This window comes from Pimephales promelas, chromosome 4, assembly GCF_988280905.1.
Source record: "Pimephales promelas chromosome 4, fPimPro1.hap1.1, whole genome shotgun sequence".
NCBI classification, from domain to species: Eukaryota; Metazoa; Chordata; class Actinopteri; order Cypriniformes; family Leuciscidae; genus Pimephales; species Pimephales promelas.
Genome location: NC_142772.1, coordinates 16,551,967 through 16,572,933, shown reverse-complemented (window position 1 = coordinate 16,572,933; position 20,967 = coordinate 16,551,967). Strand labels below are relative to the sequence as shown.

Sequence of the window (20,967 nt, the reverse complement as noted above, 5' to 3'; positions counted from 1 at the left end):
AACTAATACAACCTTTGATTTTAATAATTTTTTAGGAAATGTTGGAATTAATATTAACTAAGATTAATAAATGCTGAATAAGTATTTTTCATTCTTAATACATGTTAACTAATGTAGTTAACTAATGTTAACTAATGAACCTTATTGTAAAGTGTTACCGATTAATTGGTAACGATTTAGTAATTGTTAACGCTTTACCCAGAAAGTACTGCATAATTAAAGGGTTAGTTCACCCAAAAATGAAAATTATTTCATATTATTAGTTTTTGTGTTATTTTAGGTCTAAGTCACTGGGAGGACATCGAGAAACTGAATTTCTTACCGAAGCTTCAAGAGGTCAGAGTGATGGGTATTCCTTTACTGCAGCCCTACACCGATCAGGAGAGACGTTGTCTTATGGTAGCACAGTAAGTAAACGTACACTAAAGTAACCACTTTTGCAATTGTTAATAATGGTTAGAAATGATTACAAAAATCTGTGTGGCCACAAATATGGAATTATAAATGTCCATGCAGTCATATACTCCCTCTCATACACACTTGTCCTTCTGCTGTGTTTTGTAAGGTTGCCTAATGTGACTGTATTGAACGGCAGTGTTGTCACTGATGGAGAAAGAGAGGATGCAGAGCGCTTTTTCATCCGCTACCACCAGGACTGCCCAGAGGATGAGCTACCACAGAGGTAACCCCACACCACCACACTCAATATACTTAAACTATTTCAATCTCTTTCTCTTTAAAGAACTATATACAGTAGATTCTATAAAATGCCTGTGTCATGGAAATATATATAATTTAACCAGTCTATAAAACAAACTTAAATAAATACTTTCTTTTTTATTCCTTCATAACTGCAAACCCAAGACTTATCTGTGACTCATGTTATCCATTTTCCCACAGTTTAATTTGTTGATGGGGAAAATGTTTATTTAGTGACTAGCCCTATGGTTACTCTCTGCAGTTATAGACATTCCCAAATCAGTACCTTTTCATTTTTGAAAATCCACAAAATAGTCTATATAGAAACAGAAGGTCCTACAGAAATGGACATGGGTGTAAAGTCTCGATGAAACAGAAGTAGCTTTGCTTTTGTGCCGTAAAGTACATCGTAGTAAAACAGGTTATCAGAAAAAAATGTAATGTTGAGTGGAGGCAGATCAGTTGAATGCGAGCTTGCAGTCGATTGTAAATGGTAAGAAAGAGATCAAAGGTACTGTCACCTGTATTAAATTCGAAATAATGGTCTGAATAAGGTTTTTTTTTTCCATAATTTTGGTTCTCTTACAGTCGTTCCTCAAGATTAGTTTAGTCCTTGGCGTTTTCTATTTATCAGTATTGCTTACTCAATTGAAAGTGGTAAAAGTAGTTAAAGGGAAACTAAAGGGGAACATGAACTGGCTTATTAAATTTTATTATATTGTTGTCTGAGGTCAACTAATGACATTCGCTTGGTTTTTGCATTCAAAAACATCAAAATGAATAAGTAATAGGCTATTTTGTACCCAAGTTTTTAGCCTACCTGAAAAATGCTCTGTTTTTATGGCCATCTCGCACTGAAGACTTGGAATTAAACGTAAGTAAACTTGGGGGAAAATGTTTTGAAAACGTCCAATGTTGTAAAATGGCAACCGGAATGATTCGCCCATACATGTTCGACCCAGGGTCTGTGTGTTTGCACAATTCCTGTCAGATTCAATATAGACGGTCACGGCACAGTACTGCTCTTATCTTAATCGGTCTGTAAATACAGTCTTGTTAACAAAACAATCCTTAGTGAAATGAAGCGAACAGAATGACGATGTTTTACCCTCATCAGCTATAAAATAACGTTTATCCATGCAGTCCTATTGGAATCCAGAGGAAGCATATGCAGTGACTGTCTTCTTCCCCAACCAGGCACTGCACAATATTTTGTATTGCTCGGTAGCTCGATCCAGATTGTCATCACGAGGTAGGCATGTTATTTAGCCCTGCGTGTAATGCGCGAATCGGTGGGCAGGGCTAAACTGGCCGTGTTGAAGTAGGTGTTGATCTTCTCCAGGGGTGGTGTTTTATCCTCTTTGATGTCATAGTTCCCCACTAGTGATGGGAAGTTCGGATCATTTTACTGATTCGGATCTTTGAGTCTCGTTCAGTAAAATGAACGAATCTTTTATCGAGTCATTTCGTTCATTTCGGTCATTTCATAATTATATAATTAAAATGTCATGTTAAATATCCCATACATCTAGTACTTACGAAAATCTTAATTACATTTGTAAAAATAACATAATAGGGTAATGCAGCCAAAGCCAAAAGCAACTGAAATAACTGTAACGTTAGCTATTAATTAGTTGCTGGGTCTCAAGTTCAGGCTATGCAGTCTGACCCTGTTATAGTTCACCTCACCTCCTGATCCGAGACGTTCTTTCCTTTGCAACTTCATATTTATCAGGTTTGTTCTCCTCCTCTCATGTCCCGAGACGTTAGCTGTTGACTCGTCAGTGTCTGACTCTGATCTGTGCTGTCTGCTGGCCGTGCCATGCGATATAGCAGGACCGGAAAGATTAAAGATTAGTTCATCTCTCGAGTTCGGGTTCGGCCGGGTCCGAGTCTTTCGTTCTTCCTGTCAGTCCCATAGAGTCTATGCTGTCAGCACCGGAAAGAGAAATGATTAGTTCATCTCTCGAGTTCGGGTTCGGCGGGTCCGAGTCTTTCGTTCTTCCCGTCAGTCCCATTAAGTCTATGCTTTCAGTACCGGAAAGGGGAATGATTAGTTCATTTGAGTCTTCGGGTTTGAGTCCGTCGTTCTTTTCTCACGTGGCCACGGGTCTCGCATCAAATACAACATTAGATTCGTATTATTGACTGCGTCTGAATATTGTGTTATATAGGCATTAAAATACAAATGTTCAATAAACATTATAAACGTCCATTATTCCTTATTCCTTATTATTGTCCCTGTCCGTCTCTTTTCTATATTATGCATCTGTGGTGTGTTTTATTATATATTGTACATTAATTAACTACTATTATATTATACATCATCTACGTGCTTGTTTGTAAAAGGTTTGTGAATTAGTTTGTAAAAAGTTTGTGAATTTGGGTATTCAATACGGTGACAATTCACGTGACTAAAGAACGAAGGACTCAAACCCGAAGACTCAAATGAACTAATCATTCCTCTTTCCGGTGGTCTGACAGCATAGGCTCAATGGGACTGACAGGAAGAACGAAAGACTCGGACTCGAGACTCGAGAGATGAACTAATCATTTCTGTTTCCAGTACAGATTCAGAATCCATATGTTGCGCAATGCGCATGCGCGGGTAACACAAGATGAACGAATCACTCCCTGAGACAACTCGATAGTCCCGAGTCATATTAAAGATTCGTTCAAAATGAACAAATCGTTCATGAACGACACATCACTATTCCCCACTTTGAAAAAAACGAGTCGTTTGCTGGGGCTGGTGTCAATAAAAGCTTTTATTGGACTAACAAGGACATTTTCTGTTCTGAAACTTACAGGATATTCTTATAATATGATTACCTCTTAGATGTCAAAAGCTCAAGGAATTCTCAGTTCATCACCCCTTTAAAGTGGCTTTAGTTTACAAAAACTTTTTCTTTTCTTTTTTTCATTTTTTGGTTCAATGTAATAAAATCTTAACAATGGGAGAGAGCAGCCACCTTTTTCCGGCTTAGCAACAATAACCTTCCTCTCTCTCTCTCCCTCTCTCTCTCTCTCTCTCTCTCTCTCTCTCTCTCTCTGGCCATGTAAGGGTTAGTTCACCCAAAAATGAAAATTGTGTCATTAATGACTCACCCTCATGTCGTTCCAATCCCGTAAGACCTCTGTTCATCTTCGGAACACAGTTTAAGATATTTTAGATTTATCTTAGAGTTTTCTGTCCCTCCATCGAAAGTGTGTACGGTATACTGTCCTTGTCCAGAAAGGAAATAAAGACATCGTCAAAGTAGTCCATGTGACATCAGTGGGTTAGTTAGAATGTTTTGATGCATCGAAAATACCTTTTGGTCCAAAAATAACAAAAACGATGACTTTGTATTGTCTTTTGGTTCTGTCCGCAGTGACGCTGCTGACGTAAGACCAGTAACCAGAGAACATGTCAGCAGTGTCTTACGTCACCAGCATCACTGCGGACTCATGAACGCAGAACATTCTAACTTTTGACAAAATTTTTGATGCTTCTAAACATTCTAACTAACCCACTGATGTCACATGGACTACTTTGATGATGTCTTTATTTCCTTTCTGGATAAGGACAGTATACTGTACACATTTTCAATGGAGGGACAGAAAACTCTCGGACTAAATCTAAAATATTTTAAACTGTGTTCCGAAGATGAACGAAGGTCTTACGGGCTTGAGACAACATGAGGGTGAGTCAATTTTCATTTTGGGGTAAACTAACCCTTTAAGTATCATGGTGGCCACCGACTATTTTCAAACCTATTTTCCTGCCACTTCTTTTTCTTTAGTTTGGTGCCTCTGCCTCCAGTTATCCAGGTGGCATTTAATTATCCCATCCCTTATGTCTTACTGCTTCCCCCCTTTCCTGTTTTTTTGGGGGGGACTTTCAGGGAATATTTTGGTGGGCCTTTCGAGGGATATTTTAGAGGGTCTTTGCAGGTCAAAGACATGGAAAATGGATCACCCACGTTCTTTTGCACACCCCATTCCATTTAACCTACGAGAGTGTACGGAGGACTTTTTCAGCGACTACGGCAAGCCCCAGCTTCCAGCAGGGGATTCTAACCTTTGGGACACAATGTGTCCACTCTCTCCCTCCTCAAAGACGCCTTTGTACTGGAATACTCCAATCAGAAAATCGATACACAAGGTGGCAGCTTTATTCGTTCTTCCCCTCCTTACATACCCCTCTCTCCCTCCCTGTTCTTCTCTCCTGCCTCTTTTCATTTGCTTTAGAGGGGATTGAATTAGCTGGAGCATTTTTTCAAAAGGGGATGGAATGACGTCCCTGACTCAGTCTCTCCTATTTTTCCGTTGAGCGATGGAGACGCTGTTTCCTTTGTTCTTGAATGGCTCTGAGACCTAGTGTCTAAACAGTTATGACACAGAACTTCCCGCTCTAGCTTGGGGATGTCACAATGAATTTTTGACTGTGTGATTATTGTCTGATAAAAGATCACGATTTCTACAATTATTGCAAATTTACCCTTTATACAACAATAAAAACAAAAAAATGTAATTTTATTGCAGCATTCGTTAGGATATGCAGTTAAGATCTACATTGCTACTTCTAACTGAAAACAAGTTGAAAAAAATACTTGTATTATAATTGTTGTTTTTTTCTTCTGTTGAACACAAAAGAAGATATTTTAAAGAATGGTTGTAACCAGACAGTTGACGGTAGTCATTTACTTCCATAGTATTTTTATTTTCTTACTATGGAAGTCAATGGCTACCCTCAACTGTTTGATTACCAACATTCTTTAAAATATCTTTTGTGTTCAACAGAAGCGAGAAACTCAGGTTTTGAACAACTTCAGGGTGAGTAAAGCCCAGTTCACACCGCGAGTGACAATGTCGCTGTGTGTCGCTAGGCTCTGTGCTGTGATTTCACTTGTGGGCATTCGTAGTGCTGTTGCTCTAATGTTATTGGTAGACTGCATGTCTTGCCATATCTATACAAAATACCATCACAAGTGATATATACAACTATATAATCTTAATTTGACTTGAAATAAATGACTTTTGAGGTTAAAAAGAAAACGTATGCTGTTGGGAGAGTGTTTTTTATATTAACACAGCAGTTTTCAGTGGATTCAATCATTTACTAGATTAACGATCGATCATCAATCAAATTAAACTCACTCATACTGTCACAAATTTTTAAAACATCATTCAAATTTGACAAATAATCAATTTTCTTGTCCCTAATAGTCAACGTAATGCAGGGGAAATTGTAAAATGAACTGCAGCAGTGCTAAACATGCATCATAAAATTACAACACTCAGACTATAACGATAAATGTATGAATTAAACTCACTGAGACTGTCAACAGTTTATTTTCCATCCATCATTTTATTATCCATGTATGTGGTTAGTCAAATCATATAAAAACGTGAAATCATCCTCGAACTCTTCTGTCTTGCCTGCACTCGAGACAGTGACGCGTGATTTCTACTGAAAGTCTCCTTTCCTATTGGTTATCGCTCATGAAAATCGCTTCTTATTTGCATAAAGTTGAAATTTCTCAACTTTTGTCGCTTTTTTATCTTGTCGCTTGACACGCCCACATTCTGTCGCCAATGGTCACTGTCGCTTGTGTCGCCGGAAGTTGCCAGCACTCCATTGAAATGAATGGGATCATGTCACTTTGTCACTGCGTGTCGCTGCCATTGTGAACTGGGCTTTAGTGATGACAAAATTTTGGGGTGAACTATCCGTTTAAAGGACAAGTTTGGTATTTTACAATTAAAGCCCTGTTTTAAGATCGTCCCTGATGAAATAGAATAGTTAAGATTGTTTTTTAGACAAATGCTCCTGTCACGAGAATTTTTGGATTCTGTATTAGCACCCCCCCCCCCCCCCCACACACCTTTATAATGAAAGCATAGGTGCACTCGAACAATCATTCATTAAAACGCATAAAACTTTAGTTTACAAAGACGTGAAACTCATCGAGTGGTCTGGGGTGTTCACTGATATGCTCACACAAAAATCGCTGCAAAATATGCTTTCCAACAGGTTTTATCGTAGTTTTTGTCCAAGTCTATTTTCTTCCTGTTTTTGGTCGAAGTCCACAGTAGTCGATTGTCGAATTTACGTGCGCGATGCTTAGTTATCTAGTTCTCTTACAAGAGGTTCTCTCGTATTGCGTAAAGGTCGCTCTCCCAGCTCGTTCGTTGATTCTTTTTCATTCAGCGAGCTACACGCATCCGCTGTCCTGGGAAGAAGCCGCCGTCGTTGAGAAGGCACCGTCTAGCGAGCTCCGGAGTCTGAGGAAGCCGGCCGTCTGCCACCTTCAGCCGCCCAGCAAGCTAGCGCCATCCGACGCGTATCCTTTTATATTCCATTCTAAAAGAGCACGAGCGTCTTTTTAAAGATGCCTCGTAATTCCTGCGGCTCATGCCGCTCTCCGCTCAAGGATGGAGACCGCCACCCCATCTGCGCTCTCTGTCTCGGAGTGGAGCACGCAGAACTCGCCCTCGCCAACGGAGGATGTGACCACTGCGAGGACCTGCCGCTGTCAACCCTGCGGGCTCGACTACAGGCGGTCAAAACCGCTCCAGCGCCGCCTCTCACTTCGCCGCAGAAGAAAAAACGCCGCTCCCAGAGGCCGCCGGAGCCCCCTGCGGATCCATGTGGGCCGCCGCCCACCGACCGCTCTCCCTCTCCGCCCCTGCCGGACTTACAGTTGCCGCCGAGTGGCCGCTCTGTCGCCTCCGATGACACCGCGGATGAGAAGGACTCTTGTTCGCTGCACGCTTCGGACAGCGAGGATTGGTCGTCGATCGGCTCATCGACGAGAGAGTCTGCGGGGACCCGCGCCGGCATCGAAGAGGAACTAACGCGCCTCCTTTCACAGGCCGTTAGCCGCCTGGGTCTCGAGTGGTCTCCTCCCCCTGAGCAACCACCGAACCGCATGGATGGGAAGTTCCTGCACCGGCGTCCGGCCCCCGCCTGCAGCTGGGCTGCACCTTTCCTGCCTGAGCTTCACAGCGAGCTCACGAAATCCTGGAATGCTCCTCTCTCGGCTCGTAATCGCTCTGATGTGTCCGCTTCGCTGCGCTCAGTGGACGGAGCCGCCGAGAAGGGTTATACTGCCATGCCGCCCGTCGAGGACTCGGTCGCCGCTCATCTCTGCCCGCCCTCTGCTAGATGGCGGTCTTCTCATACGCTTCCCTCTAAAGCGTGCAGAGCGACCTCTAACTTCCATGGCCGCGCCTATTCCGCCGCCGGTCAGGCCGCTTCAGCGCTGCATTCGATGTCTGTCCTCCAGGTGCTCCAGAGCGACATCTTGTGCGAAATGGCGAGCAGCGGGAGGCAACCGCCCGTCCTTTCGGATCTGAGAAGCGCTACGGATCTTTCCCTTCGCGCCACTAAAGCCGCCGCACAAGCTCTGGGGAGATGCATGGCCGCCCTCTGTGTCGCCGAGAGACACTTATGGCTCACGCTTACCGACATGGGAGAGTCAGAACGCGCCGCGTTCCTCAACGCGCCTATTTCTCCTACCGGGCTCTTCGGATCTGCCGTCACGGGCATCGTTGACCGCTTCTCCGAGGTACAAAAAGCGACTCAGGCCATGAACTTGTTCCTGCCCCGCCGCTCGAGCTCTTCGACGGGCCGCTCTCACGAGCCGCCTGCCAGAACCCCACAGCAGCGCCCGCCTCAGCAAGCTCAGCAGCCCCAGCGTAGACAGGGCGGCCGCCCTCGCTCTCGCTCAGACAGCCGCCGCAGACAGCCTCCTCCCCGGGGGCCTCGACCCAAGATCGTGCTGAAGCCCGATCAACAGAAGTCTGCCTAGCACAGCTGAGAAAAAGACGGCTTTCTCCCGCTGCGGCCGGTCCGCCGTCAAAGCTTCGCCCACTGTTAGTCCCCGTCTCACCGCTGACTGCAGTAGTGTTTACCGCCACAAACAAGCCGGTTTCCCTGCCCGCTTGCGAGCGACTAAAAGCCGTTTTCACGGCTACCCAGAGAGTTCACAAAAAGAGCATAAAAGCCTCAAGTGTAAAAAATGTGCCCACAACCATGTGCTCACGTACACACACAAGCACTTTATGCCCAGGGTCTCTCACAGAGCCCATTCTCACGGAGTGTGCACTATCCGCTCCAGTAGCAGAGAACATAAGCACGCCCACGAGCCCGTGCGCGTGTCCCCCCTCTGCCCGCTCTGTCTCACGGCCCATAAACTCCTCTCTGAGTGTAAGTCCCGTTGCCTTCCACATTATAAGCGTGCCCACACCCAGTGTCCAGCCCGCTATGTGCAGCAATCAGGGCGAAATCGCCATTCAACCACTAGCCGCATGCTACGAAGCGTGGGAAGCCATCCCCGGCATCTCCCCGTGGGTTTTAAGCATAATAAAGAATGGGTATCGATTACAGTTTCGTCGCCGCCCGCCACGCTCGCGCGTGCGGCTCGAATCCACTGTCAGCCCGGCTGCTATGAACACGCTTCGCTTAGAAATAGCCAAGCTACTGCAGAAGAGCGCTATAGAGAGAGTCCCGCCATCTATGACCGAGTCTGGGTTTTACGGCCGTTATTTTCTGGTTCCCAAGAAAGACGGCGGCCTCAGGCCGATCTTAGATATCAGGGCTTTGAACAAAGCGCTCATGAAGAGACCGTTCAAAATGCTCACAGTCAGGAAACTCCTCGCGCACGTCCGCCAGGGGGACTGGTTCATCTCTCTAGACCTGAAAGACGCCTATTTTCAGATCCAGATAAACCCTCATCACAGGCCATTCCTACGTTTCGCCTTCGAGGGCCAAGTTTACCAGTATGCCGTTCTCCCGTTCGGCCTATCCTTAGCACCCCGTACGTTCACGAAGTGCATGGATACAGCGCTCGCCCCCCTGCGAAGTCAGGGGCTGCGCATACTGAATTATCTGGACGACTGGCTGATTCTAGCAGATTCCCAGACGGAGCTGCTGTCGCACCGCACAGTTCTCCTCAACCATCTGGAAGCGCTGGGACTCTCTGTCAACTGGACAAAGAGCTCTCTCCAGCCCAGTCAAACTATTTCGTTCCTTGGAATAGATTTGAACTCTATCGCTATGACGGCTCGCTTATCCACACAGCGCGCGCGCTCGTTTCAGATGGGTACCCATACATCCCTGAAATCGCTTCAGAGGATGCTGGGTCATATGGCTTCAGCCTCCGCTGTGCTACAGCTGGGTCTTCTGCACATGCGCCCCCTTCAACTCTGGTTAAAGAGCCGCGTATCCCACCACGAGTGGACGACGGGCCGCCAGATGATCAGGATTACTCAGACATGTATCACTGCACTGCAGCCATGGGCAGTAAGCGAGTGGTTTCAGAGGGGCGTTACCATGGGAACCTTTTCTCTCCGGAAAGTTATCTCGACAGACGCATCCAACTCGGGTTGGGGAGCGGTTTGCGAGGGCTCACCGGCCGCCGGCCAGTGGTCGAGCCACGAGAGTTCCCTACACATAAACTGTCTGGAAATGATCGCGGTCGAGAACGCGCTGCTGTGTTTCCTCCCGCGCATAAACGGTCACCACGTCCTGATTCGCTCCGACAATATGGCCGTGGTATCATACATCAACCGTCAGGGCGGCGTCAGATCCAAGAATCTCTTTCATCTGACACGCCGCATCCTATTGTGGTCCCAGAGTCACCTGCTCTCGCTCAGAGCGACGCACGTGCCGGGCCATCTGAACGACGGTCCAGACAGGCTGTCCAGGAACCTGGTCTCCCCCGGAGAATGGTCCCTGCACTCTCAAACAGTCCATACGCTGTGGCGCCTATTCGGCAGAGCGGAGATAGATCTTTTCGCGTCAGAAGAGAACGCTCACTGCCCAATATTCTTTTCAAAGAGCGAGGACGCGCTAGCCCAGGATTGGCCCCGCCGCCCGCTCTATGCTTTTCCCCCGATTTCTCTGCTACCGCAGGTCATTCAGAGAATCAGGGACTCACGCCACTCGGTGCTCCTCATAGCCCCGCGCTGGGAGAATCAGATTTGGTTCCCGGAGCTAACGCGGCTGTCACAGACAGCCCCGTGGCCCATTCCAATCAGAGCAGATCTCCTCACTCAAGCCCGCGGCTCGATCTGGCATCCCCATCCACAGCGCTGGGCGCTTCATGCATGGGTGACCAACGACTACGCGTCGAATTGCCAGAAGGGGTTTTGAACACGATCAAACACGCCAGAGCGGATTCTACCAGAAAGCTCTATGCTGCAAAATGGTCTGTGTTCTCCAAATGGTGCACCGACAAGAATTTGGACCCACGGACGTGCGAGGTTTCGTCTTTGCTAGTGTTCCTTCAGGAGATGCTGGATAAGGGCAGGTCCCCATCCACTCTTAAGGTTTACGTGGCAGCCGTCGCCGCGTTCGTTGAACCCCGGCGCGCCCAGTCTCTGGGCAAAGACGAGCTAATCATCCGCTTCCTCAGGGGAGCCAGAAGGATGAACCCCCCTCGCCCCCCTACGGTGCCGGTCTGGGATCTTTCTATAGTTCTAGAAGCTCTGAAAGCCCCACCGTTTGAACCACTTGAGTCCGTGGAGCTAAAATACCTCTCGTTAAAAACCGTTCTTCTGACGGCTCTCGCCTCAGTAAAACGTGTGGGGGACATTCACGCGCTGTCTTCGAGCGCCGCGTGCCTAGAGTTTGGACCGAGTGACTCCATAGTCATTCTAAAGCCTAGACACGGTTATGTTCCAAAAGCGATTGGTACCCCTTTCAGGGCGCAAGTGATCTCTCTATCGGCGCTGCCTGCATCCGATAGCGAACGTGACGCTGACCGCCTCTGCCCGGTTCGGGCTATCAGAGTGTACACTACACGCGTTGCCGCGTTCAGACGCTCGGAGCAGCTGTTTGTGTCGTTCGGTGGCCGCACCAAGGGACTAGCCGCCTCGAAACAGACCCTATCCAGGTGGATAGTAGACGCGATTGCCTCTGCTTATGCCGCTAAAGACCTGCCTTGCCCTCTGGGCATCAGGGCTCATTCCACCAGAGGCATGGCCTCATCGTGGGCATGGTCCTGCGGGATTTCCATCCACGACATTTGTGTGGCTGCGGGATGGGCCTCCCCCTCCACTTTTGTCAGATTTTATAACTTGGAAGTTCCAGCCTTACAGGCTAAAATTCTGGCGGTCTAGTACTCACAGCCCTCCTATAGAAGCCGCACTATCGGGAGTTCCATCACAACCGGCTCACCCCTTGTGTTCCCCTATGTGCTTATGCATTAGCCTACACATCACGGCCCGCCTTCGCCGGCCGCCTTTGGGCGTTTTTGCACTAGATGATAACGGTCGCTATGCTGGCCGCCGTATTATCTTCATCCACTTATAGATTCCCCCGGTGTATTCCCCTGGGATGCTTAGTGGTTACTTAGCGCGCACGGCGTTGACCAGGTGTTCCCGTAGCGTAAGCTAGCTTACGTAACCTCGGTTCTCTCTAGATGAGGGAACGAGTATTGCGTTCCCGGCCGTGCTTGCGCCACTAGCGTTTCGCTTCATGCTACAGAATCAACGAACGAGCTGGGAGAGCGACCTTTATACACTGTAGCCACGCCCCTTTTGGCGGGCTGTGACGCAGTGAGCGAGCGCCGTCCGCTCATTGGCCGCGGACTCAGCGCCGCTCTCCCATAGGTTCGTGCACTCTCTCTGAGCGAACCAATGAGCCGCTAGCTAGCCCGCTCATGGTCTGCCTCAGAAGAGACTGCGTTGACAATGATTACAAAATTATGGAATAATTTTTTGGCTTCAACTTCTCAGCAAAGATGAATCTTTCCCGTAGCGTAAGCTAGCTTACGCAATACTCGTTCCCTCATCTAGAGAGAACCGAGGTTACGTTAGGTAACCGATTCGTTACCAATGATCGCGCACGTGAACTCGACAATTTACTACTGTGGACTTCGACCGAAAACAGGAAGAAAATGAAGTCGGACAAAAACTACGATAAAACCTGTTGGAAAGCAACTAAGTAAAAATAGAATGAATAAATAATAGAATGTATATTTAATAAAAAGCTCCTCTCTAGAGTTAATTTCCCTAGGGAATTACCATGTTTATGGACAGTGGGTCGCTTCCCTCAGTTGAAAAGCATTGCATCTTTCAAATCACATACCTTCTGATGTTTATTTCGTGCTATAACTAGTAGTAAAGCAGGAGAGATGATCGGTTCACATGTTTTCCATTTTGCCACATTAAAGAGCATAAAAATGGCTTTATTTAAATTTTGTGATTAAAAAATACAGAATTTGAAAACTGAGACCTTGTTTTTATCAAAATAACTAAGCTTATTGCGATTAGTGGACAGGAGGCGTGCTACATAAATAATGGTAAACAATATTTACAACGTTTGTAAAATTATTACATTTATCTGGGCGTGAATCTCTGAACAGTGGTTATCCTTTATTTGCTGTAACAGATTAGATGGGTTTGTCACATTTGCTGAAACATTTTTTTCATCTGCATGTTTTGCATATTGTATTCCCGGCTTCAACCACTCCTGAATCATTTTTAGATTGCCAAAATGCTCCCAAATAGTTTAATTAATTGGCTTCTTTGGTGGATACAATTTAGGGAGATTTGGTGGATACAATTTCACAATGTTTTCATTTTATGTGCTGAAAGTAAATGCTATGCAAGTGCCCCACCTTACCTAAACACCTATAGTGAACTCAGTTAACAATCTCACAGAGCATCCACGCAGAGGACACGGCTCACGCAAGTAGTTGATCCCAGTTTGAAAACCCACTTTCATAGGGTTCATTCAAGGTGCTTAAAGTGCTTGGAGTCCTTGAATTAGATTTTTTTCCTGGAATGCCCTTGGAAACTTAGAAAATAACCCTCTCTTAAACATGCTTAAGAAATGTGCTCATAATAACGTTAAGCAGAAAAAAATATAAAACAAACACAACAAAACAAAACAACCAACAAGACAGAAATTTATTAACAGACCCTATCTCCAAGATTCCAAGATTGTGGCCATGATTGAACTAAATTCATACAAGGGATTATATTGTGGCCATGATTGAACTAAATTAATACGAGGAAATGAATTAGTATAATATGGCCATGAATTAATAAGTTGTGGGATCAGTATCATCCAAAAATGATGATTTTTTTCATCATTCTGTCATCTGTCATCATTTATTCATGTTTTTCCAAACTAGCGTAAGTTTCATCAAGGAACTTTTAGAACATCAACATCAAGGAGACGTTTGGCAGAAAGTCTGAGCTGCTGTCTTCCATAAAATGAAAGCTGATAAATAAGATAATGAAAGCTGAAAGCTAAACTTTGTTTATCATACGGCTCTGTGGAATACTTGATGCTGAATGGTCAGTCACGCCATCCAGCGGTATGTTATTCCCAGATAACAACCTCTGAAAACATACCTCGTTACTAACGTAACCTCAGTTCTCTCTAGAAGAGGAAACAAGTACTGCGTATTATCTTATGCTAGGGGAAAACCTCTTTTCCTCGAGATATTGAAGCCAAAAATTTATCCTTCATTTTGAATTATTGCAAAACGCGTTGCGGCAACATGCAGACATAGGCAAGGCGGCTTAGCGTGTCTATTGGCTGTCCTGCGGCAACTGCAGCAGCCTATCGAGAGCGGCCCTTTGGTGATGGTCCAAGGGGGGTGTTTCGCACCCATTGCGTCACGCTCCCGCCAAAGCAGGCGTGGCCTAGCCCTATGAATATAGCTTGATGGGCTGATATCACTGGTTATTCATCGCCGAAGCGAACCAGCGTGTAGCAGGCACGGCAAGACACGCAGTACTTACCCTCTTCTAGAGAGAACTGAGGTTACGTTAGTAACCAGGTACGTTCTCTTACGAGAGGTTCTCTTGTACTGCGTAATATCTTACACTAAGGGAACACTATGCAAAACCGCATGCATGTAGGGATCCAACACCAAAGTCCCAAGGGGCAAATGCCCGGGCCTCATATAGTGCATAATCACCATGAACTCACAGAGAGTTCGAGAAGAGAGGCTAGCAGCATCACTCTCAAATAATTTAGCCACAAGAAAGGCTATTCATTGTAATAGTGTTACACACATTCAGGGTGAAGAGAAAAACTTCAGCCTGTACTGAGTGATAGTATGGGCATTATTTTCCCTTGGGAAAAACTCAAAGCCCGTTGAGCGGTGCTCAAGCGAGTGCAGTACTCTGCGCCGAAACGACGGGCCAGGTGGTACTTGACTTTTAAACCGACAGCAATTTAGCTTGTAAGGCGGGAACTTCTAGGTTATACAACCTTATAAATGTAGACGGGGAGGCCCAGCCTGCCGCCATACAGATATCTTGTAAAGAGATCCCACTAGACCACGGCCACGATGAGGCCTTGCCTCTGGTGGAGTGTGCTCTAACACCAAGGGCCCTATTTTAACGATCTGAAACGCAAGTGTCAAAGCGAATGGCGCAAGTAACTTTGTGGGCGGGTCCCGGCGCTGTTGCTATTTTCCCAGCAGGATAAATACCTCTTGCGCCTGGCGCAAATCTAAAAGAGGTTGGTCTGAAGTAGCTTCATTATTCATAGGTGTGGTTTGGGCGTAACGTGAAATAAACCAATCCGAGCGCCATCCAACATACCCTTTAAGAACAGGAGCGCATGTTGCATGACGGATTGTTATTATAACGGTGGGTTTACCAGACTCGCACCAGGAGCGTTCACAGCCGATGAGACTGACGTTCTTGTCAGGACAGTGAAAGACAGAGAGGTGACGTTGTATGGGGATGGGAGAAACTCTCGCACATCAGCGTTGGTTAAACATTATAGCCTATAGTATGTTTCTTGCCACTATTGGGCAAACAGGTCTGATCCTTCAGTACTACAATTAGCCTTAAAAAAATGGCTAATTAGTTTTTTTTTTCATCTTCATGAACCACAATGATTTCCCTTATGTGTTAATATTTTTCCTTGTTATAATGTATGTGTCACAGTCCTTCGTCTGCACCAGTCTGTCTCCGTCATCAGCACTACACTCCCCAGGATCCTCTTGTCTCCTCTCCTGAACTCACTCCCTCATTAGCCACCTGTTCCTCGTTTGGTTCATCTGTCTCTTAGCCACCTGTTTGCACCTCGTTATGTTTGATTCTTGCCTGTATTTAGTTCAGTTCAGTTTTTCTTTGTCAGTCGATGTTGAATGTTACTCGGTGTTACCCTGTCTTCCTGCCTGTATTTTGAATTAAATTAGTATCTTCGTGTGAATCTGGACTCCTCCTGTTCCTTCTGCCTGCATTCCTGCACCACACCGTGACAGATCGACCGACCGCCAAAACATGGATTTTGCAGCAGTGCAACTTCTCCTATTGGAGCAGGAGGATCAATCCCTCGAGGCCCACACACAGAGGTATTTGGACTTGGTACCTCATGTTCAATATGATGATACCAGCCTCTGTGTGTTCTTCCGGGCAGGCCTAAATGCTGAAACCCAGGCACGCCTGCCCGGAGACGGGCCTCGAGGGGACTTCGCGGCCTATGTGGAGTGGGTGCTGGTGTCATGTGGATCTTCCTTCACCGTGGATGACGTCACCAGCCCCACTCCAACGCTCGAGCCCCCCTCTCCGCTGGTCCCGCCGAACTCGAGCCTTCCTCATCGCTGGTTCCGTCCAGCCCCGCCGAGCCTGAACCCTCCTCACCGCTGGTTCCGTCCAGCTCCGCCGAGCTTGAACCCTCCTCATCGCTGGTTCCGTCCAGCCCTCCCGAGCCTGAACTCTCCTCATCGCTGGTTCCGTCCAGCCCTCCCGAGCCTTTAACTCTCCTCATCGCTGGTTCCATCCAGCCTTCCCGAGCCTGAACTCTCCTCATCGCTGGTTCCGTCCAGCCCTCCCGAGCCGGAACTCTCCTCATCGCTGGTTCCGTCCAGCCCTCCCGAGCCTGAACTCTCCTCTCCGCTGATTCCGTCCTGCCCCGTCCAGCCAGTGCCAGAGACCGTCCAGCTAGCGCCAGAGACCGTCCAGCCAGTGCCAGAGACCGTCCAGCCAGCGCCAGAGACCGTCCAGCCAGTGCCAGAGACCGTCCAGCCAGCGCCAGCGCCCGTCCAGCCAGCGCCCGTCCAGCCCGAGCCCGTCCAGCCCGAGCCCATCCAGCCCGAGCCCGTCCAGCCCGAGCCCGTCCAGCCCGAGACCGACCAGCCCGAGACCGGCCCTTCTGTCCAGCGAGAGACGGTCCACTCCCCGTTTGTCCCTAATCCGGGGACTCAGCCCAAATATTTTTTTGGGGGGGGCCCAGTGTCCCAGCCACGGCCGCCCGAAGAGTCCTCACCGCCGTGGCCGCCCGAAGGGTCCTCACCGCCGTGGCCGCCCGAAGGGTCCTCACCGCCATGGCCGCCCGAAGGGTCCTCACCGCCGTGGCCGCCCGAAGGGTCCTCACAGCATGCTCCGCCCTGGCCACGCCTTCAGCCTGCTCCGCCCTGGCCACGCCTTCAGCCTGCTACACCATGTCCTGCTCCGCCCTGGCCACACCCTCATCCTGCTCCGGCTGTGGAGGGCTTCCTCCAGACCACGCCCTCCACAGCCTCCAGGGCGCATTGTGTACCCGCTACATTACGGGCAAGCATGCGCGCTTAAAATAGCATTATGAACAACGTGCAACGCGCCACTGACTTTAGACCTGTTTTTTTCTGGTCAGTGGCGCAATTGTTATCTGGAAGTGTAAAATAGCACCAGGGAATGTTTGCGCTGAAACATGCCTCCTTTTTGCGCCAATCTGCCCAGGGAGCGCAAGTTCATTCCCTAGTTTACTGACGCGCGTCTGTGGAGGGAAAAATCTCGCTTTGCGCACGTGCAAAATAGCAATGAGACATGCGTTTGTGTATAAAGTCATTTGCGCGGGGTGCAAGATAGGGCCCCAAAGGTCACTCAAGTCCCTTTGTCCCTTTGTAGTGTATGCCATTGCTATGGTATCAACTATCCATCTGGATAGGGTCTGTTTCGAAGCGGCTAGGCCCTTGAACGGCTAGGCCCATTTCGACTGCTGAACGAAATGAAAAGCTGCTCAGTCTGTCTGAAAACAGACGAGCGAGATACGTAGGCCTTTAACGCACTTACTGGGCAAAGGAGGTCTTTGCTTTCTTCCTCATTATGAACCGGTAGGGCAGACAGGGAGATAACCTGGGCCCTTAACGGTGTGTTGAGGGATTTAGGTACGTATCCGTGTCTTGGTTTGAGTATGACTTTTGAGTCGTTTGGCCCGAATTCCAGACACGTTGCGCTTATTGATAGCGCTTGCAGATCCCCTATGCATTTTACTGATGCAAGAGCCATGAGGAACACTGTTTTGAAAGTCAAGTGTTTCATATCCGATGTACGGATTGGCTTGAATGGGGCTACTTTCAGGGCTTCTGCACTATAAAAAGGTCCCACATGGGGATAGATGGGGGTCTAGAAAGGATTCATCCACTTAGCTCCTTTAAGGAAATTATTGACCAGATCATTTTTCCACAGTGACAGGCCAGATGCAGGTTTTGTAAATTCTGCAATGGCCGCCACATAGACTTTGAGAGTGGATGGGTACCTCCCCTTATCCAGTAGCTCTTGAAGGAAGGAAAGTACCTCCGTTACCCCGCTGCTTGTGGGTGGAAAACCTAGGGTTTTGCACCAGTTAACAAACACTGACCACTTAGAGGCATAGAGACATCTGGTAGATGGTGCTCTGGCCTGCGTGATAGTGTTTAGCACTCCCTCAAGGGGGTTTGTGGGTACCGGTTTATGGCCTATGCGTGCAGGGCCCACCGTTCTGGGTGAGGATGCCAAATTGAGCCCATGGTCTGAGAGAGGTCTTTCCTCGTTGGATTCGTCCATGGGGCAGTGCTCGTCAGCTGCATTAGGACGGGAACCATTCATGGTTCATCCAGAGGGAAGCCACAAGGAGCACAGAGCATCTGGTGAATGGGATCATGATTCGTGATTGAGAGCATCTGATTCGTTCTAACACTTGAGGCAGGAGCGAAACTGGGGGGAATGCATAGAGCGGGCAGCTGGGCCAGACGTGGGCCAGTGCATCCTTGCTCTTTGGGCCCAAAGAATTTTGGGCAGTGAGCATTCTCTTGGGACCCGAATAGGTCCACCTGTGCTCTGCCGAACTTCTCCCACAGAAGGAGGATTGACTGTGGGTGCAGGCACCATTACCCAGCTGGTATATTGTTTCTAGGCAGTCTCTCTGGCCCCAAATTCAGGAGGCCAGGCACATGTGCTACTCTCAATGAGTGCAGATTGTGCTGAGCCCAGATCAGAATGCGCTCTGTCAGTCTGAAAAGGTTTCGAGACCTGACGCCGCCCTGGCGATTTGATATGTCGGATACCACCAACATGTTGTCAGAGCGGACTAAGATGTGGTAGCCCTTTATTCGGGGAGAGAAGCGCCTCAGTGCGTTGTCGACTGCCAACATTTCCAGACAGTTTAGGTGAAGGAGCTTTTCTCGTTCTGACCATAGGCCGAAGAACAATATGCCCTCGTGCAGCGCTCCTTATCCCGAGGTGGAGGCGTCCGTGGACACCACATGTACACTCAAGAAAGTCCCCAGGTTTACACCAGACTGGTTCCAGTCGGTCGCTTTCCAAGGTTTCAGGGCTGTGACACATTCTTTATTAACCCTAAGCTGAAGCAGACCGGAAGCCCAAGCTCGAGGAGGTACTTATGCTTTGAGCCAAAACTGCAGCTGGCGCATGCAAACAAGGGCGCCATAAAGGGGTGGAAGGTTAGGACAATTCTAAGGACCCAGGCTGATTTAGGGCCCAGAAGAGCAGACCCCCTTTTTCTTTTCTTATTTCTTTTCTATATTTTATACATACATTAAATGTGCTAGGGCCCCTCATGCACTAAATGTGTATTTTGTCCGTTTTGACCATATATTTAACATTTAAAAAACAAATGATGTATTTACTCTTTCAGTCACACTCCTCCTCCGCCTCACAATGCAATGGTTCATTCCACCTGCGCTGTCCGAGCTACGATTGCTAGTGCAGCGTCTCTTGTTGCACTTGCTATGATGCAGACACACGCAGGCATCTCGCATCAAAAGCCAAGGGCATCAAAAACGGAAAGAAAAGAAGGAAAGAGAAGACCGAGAACGCCGAGGTCAACAGTATGTCACACAGTTTTTCAAATAATAAAGGTAGCTCGTATTCCTGTATTACAAAACTTTTACTTAGTTTTTGTTTAGGGTGACCAGAAGTCCCGAAAAATCTAAGCTGTTGTCAAGATTCCCGAAACAGTCCTTAATTGTCCCGAAAATTATAGTAAAGCAAATATATATCTTGATATAAAACATGAAAAAATTATCCATGGAAGTTGAGTCGTCCTGCAGCCAGCCCCCTCAGGTTACAGCAGCCACAGCCGCGAGGACAGTAAATGTGCAGGCAGCCATTCTAAACTTTTTTTTTTTAACTCTTGTTGCGCGAATGTATTCAAAGTGTTCACGAGTATAACTAGACGCGAATTTGATGTGCTATTCACGTCTGGTGTGAATGCAGCATTAGGAGTGATTGTGACTGTGTGCAAAAAAAGTACTTAGTCCGGGCCTTAATGTCTGATGTCGGGTTACACTTGAAGCAAATCATCTACACAATTATTTAGTTTTCCTATTTAATGACCGACAATTTAGTTTTAGCCTAATAATAATTTTGGCATAAGGCTTATTAGTGTTAGGCTATGGCCTGAAAGGTCTGATTTAGCCAGTGTTACAACAGTGACACTATTTTTTTCACATTTGAGTTCATGATTTTAATGTTTTTATTTATTTTATTTTTTATTTTTTGTGGCAGACTAAAGACTAATGACATACTTTTGATCTTTGAATAGAAATATATGTTTGGTTCAGGTCAAAAAATAAACTGCTTTTATCTAGCTAGAATAGCAAAATAATTACTGAATTATTATTTACATCCGACAATATAACATCTCTGCTGTCTCCGGGGTTATCATGGCTCGTAGACACAGATTCAGTGGCTAATGTGAATAAAATGCCCAAGAAAAAAATAATATAAAACTGAATAAAACATGTGTCTGTAGTAAACATTGGCTATACGGGGTTTACTCAATAGATTTTTTTAATATTTTATATAAAGAAAAATAAATAGGCCAATAAAAATAAGCTGATGTTTACTCATAGAGTAGTTTTACCCATTTGAGTTTGACTTTGATGTATTAGTATATGTCAATATGTTTATATACTGGGTAAGTATACTGGGCATGTTTATTGGGTTATCTGTAAAACATGTAGGGGGCCCAGAAATGTTGGTTTACATAGGGCCCAGAATTTCTGGCGGCACCCCTGCATGCAAAGCAGGCCCAGCTGA

General features: G+C 46.9%; 1 protein-coding gene across 1 annotated transcript in view; it reads left to right on the top strand.

The window, feature by feature from the left end:
* tbcelb (tubulin folding cofactor E-like b) overlaps window positions 1-20,967 on the top strand; it is a 47,695-nt gene that overhangs the window by 14,388 nt on the left and 12,340 nt on the right. The window contains exons 7-8 of the mRNA XM_089130006.1: window positions 281-407; window positions 566-682. Coding sequence (XP_088986132.1) covers window positions 281-407; window positions 566-682 — 244 coding nt within the window. The remainder of the gene's footprint in view (window positions 1-280; window positions 408-565; window positions 683-20,967) is intronic.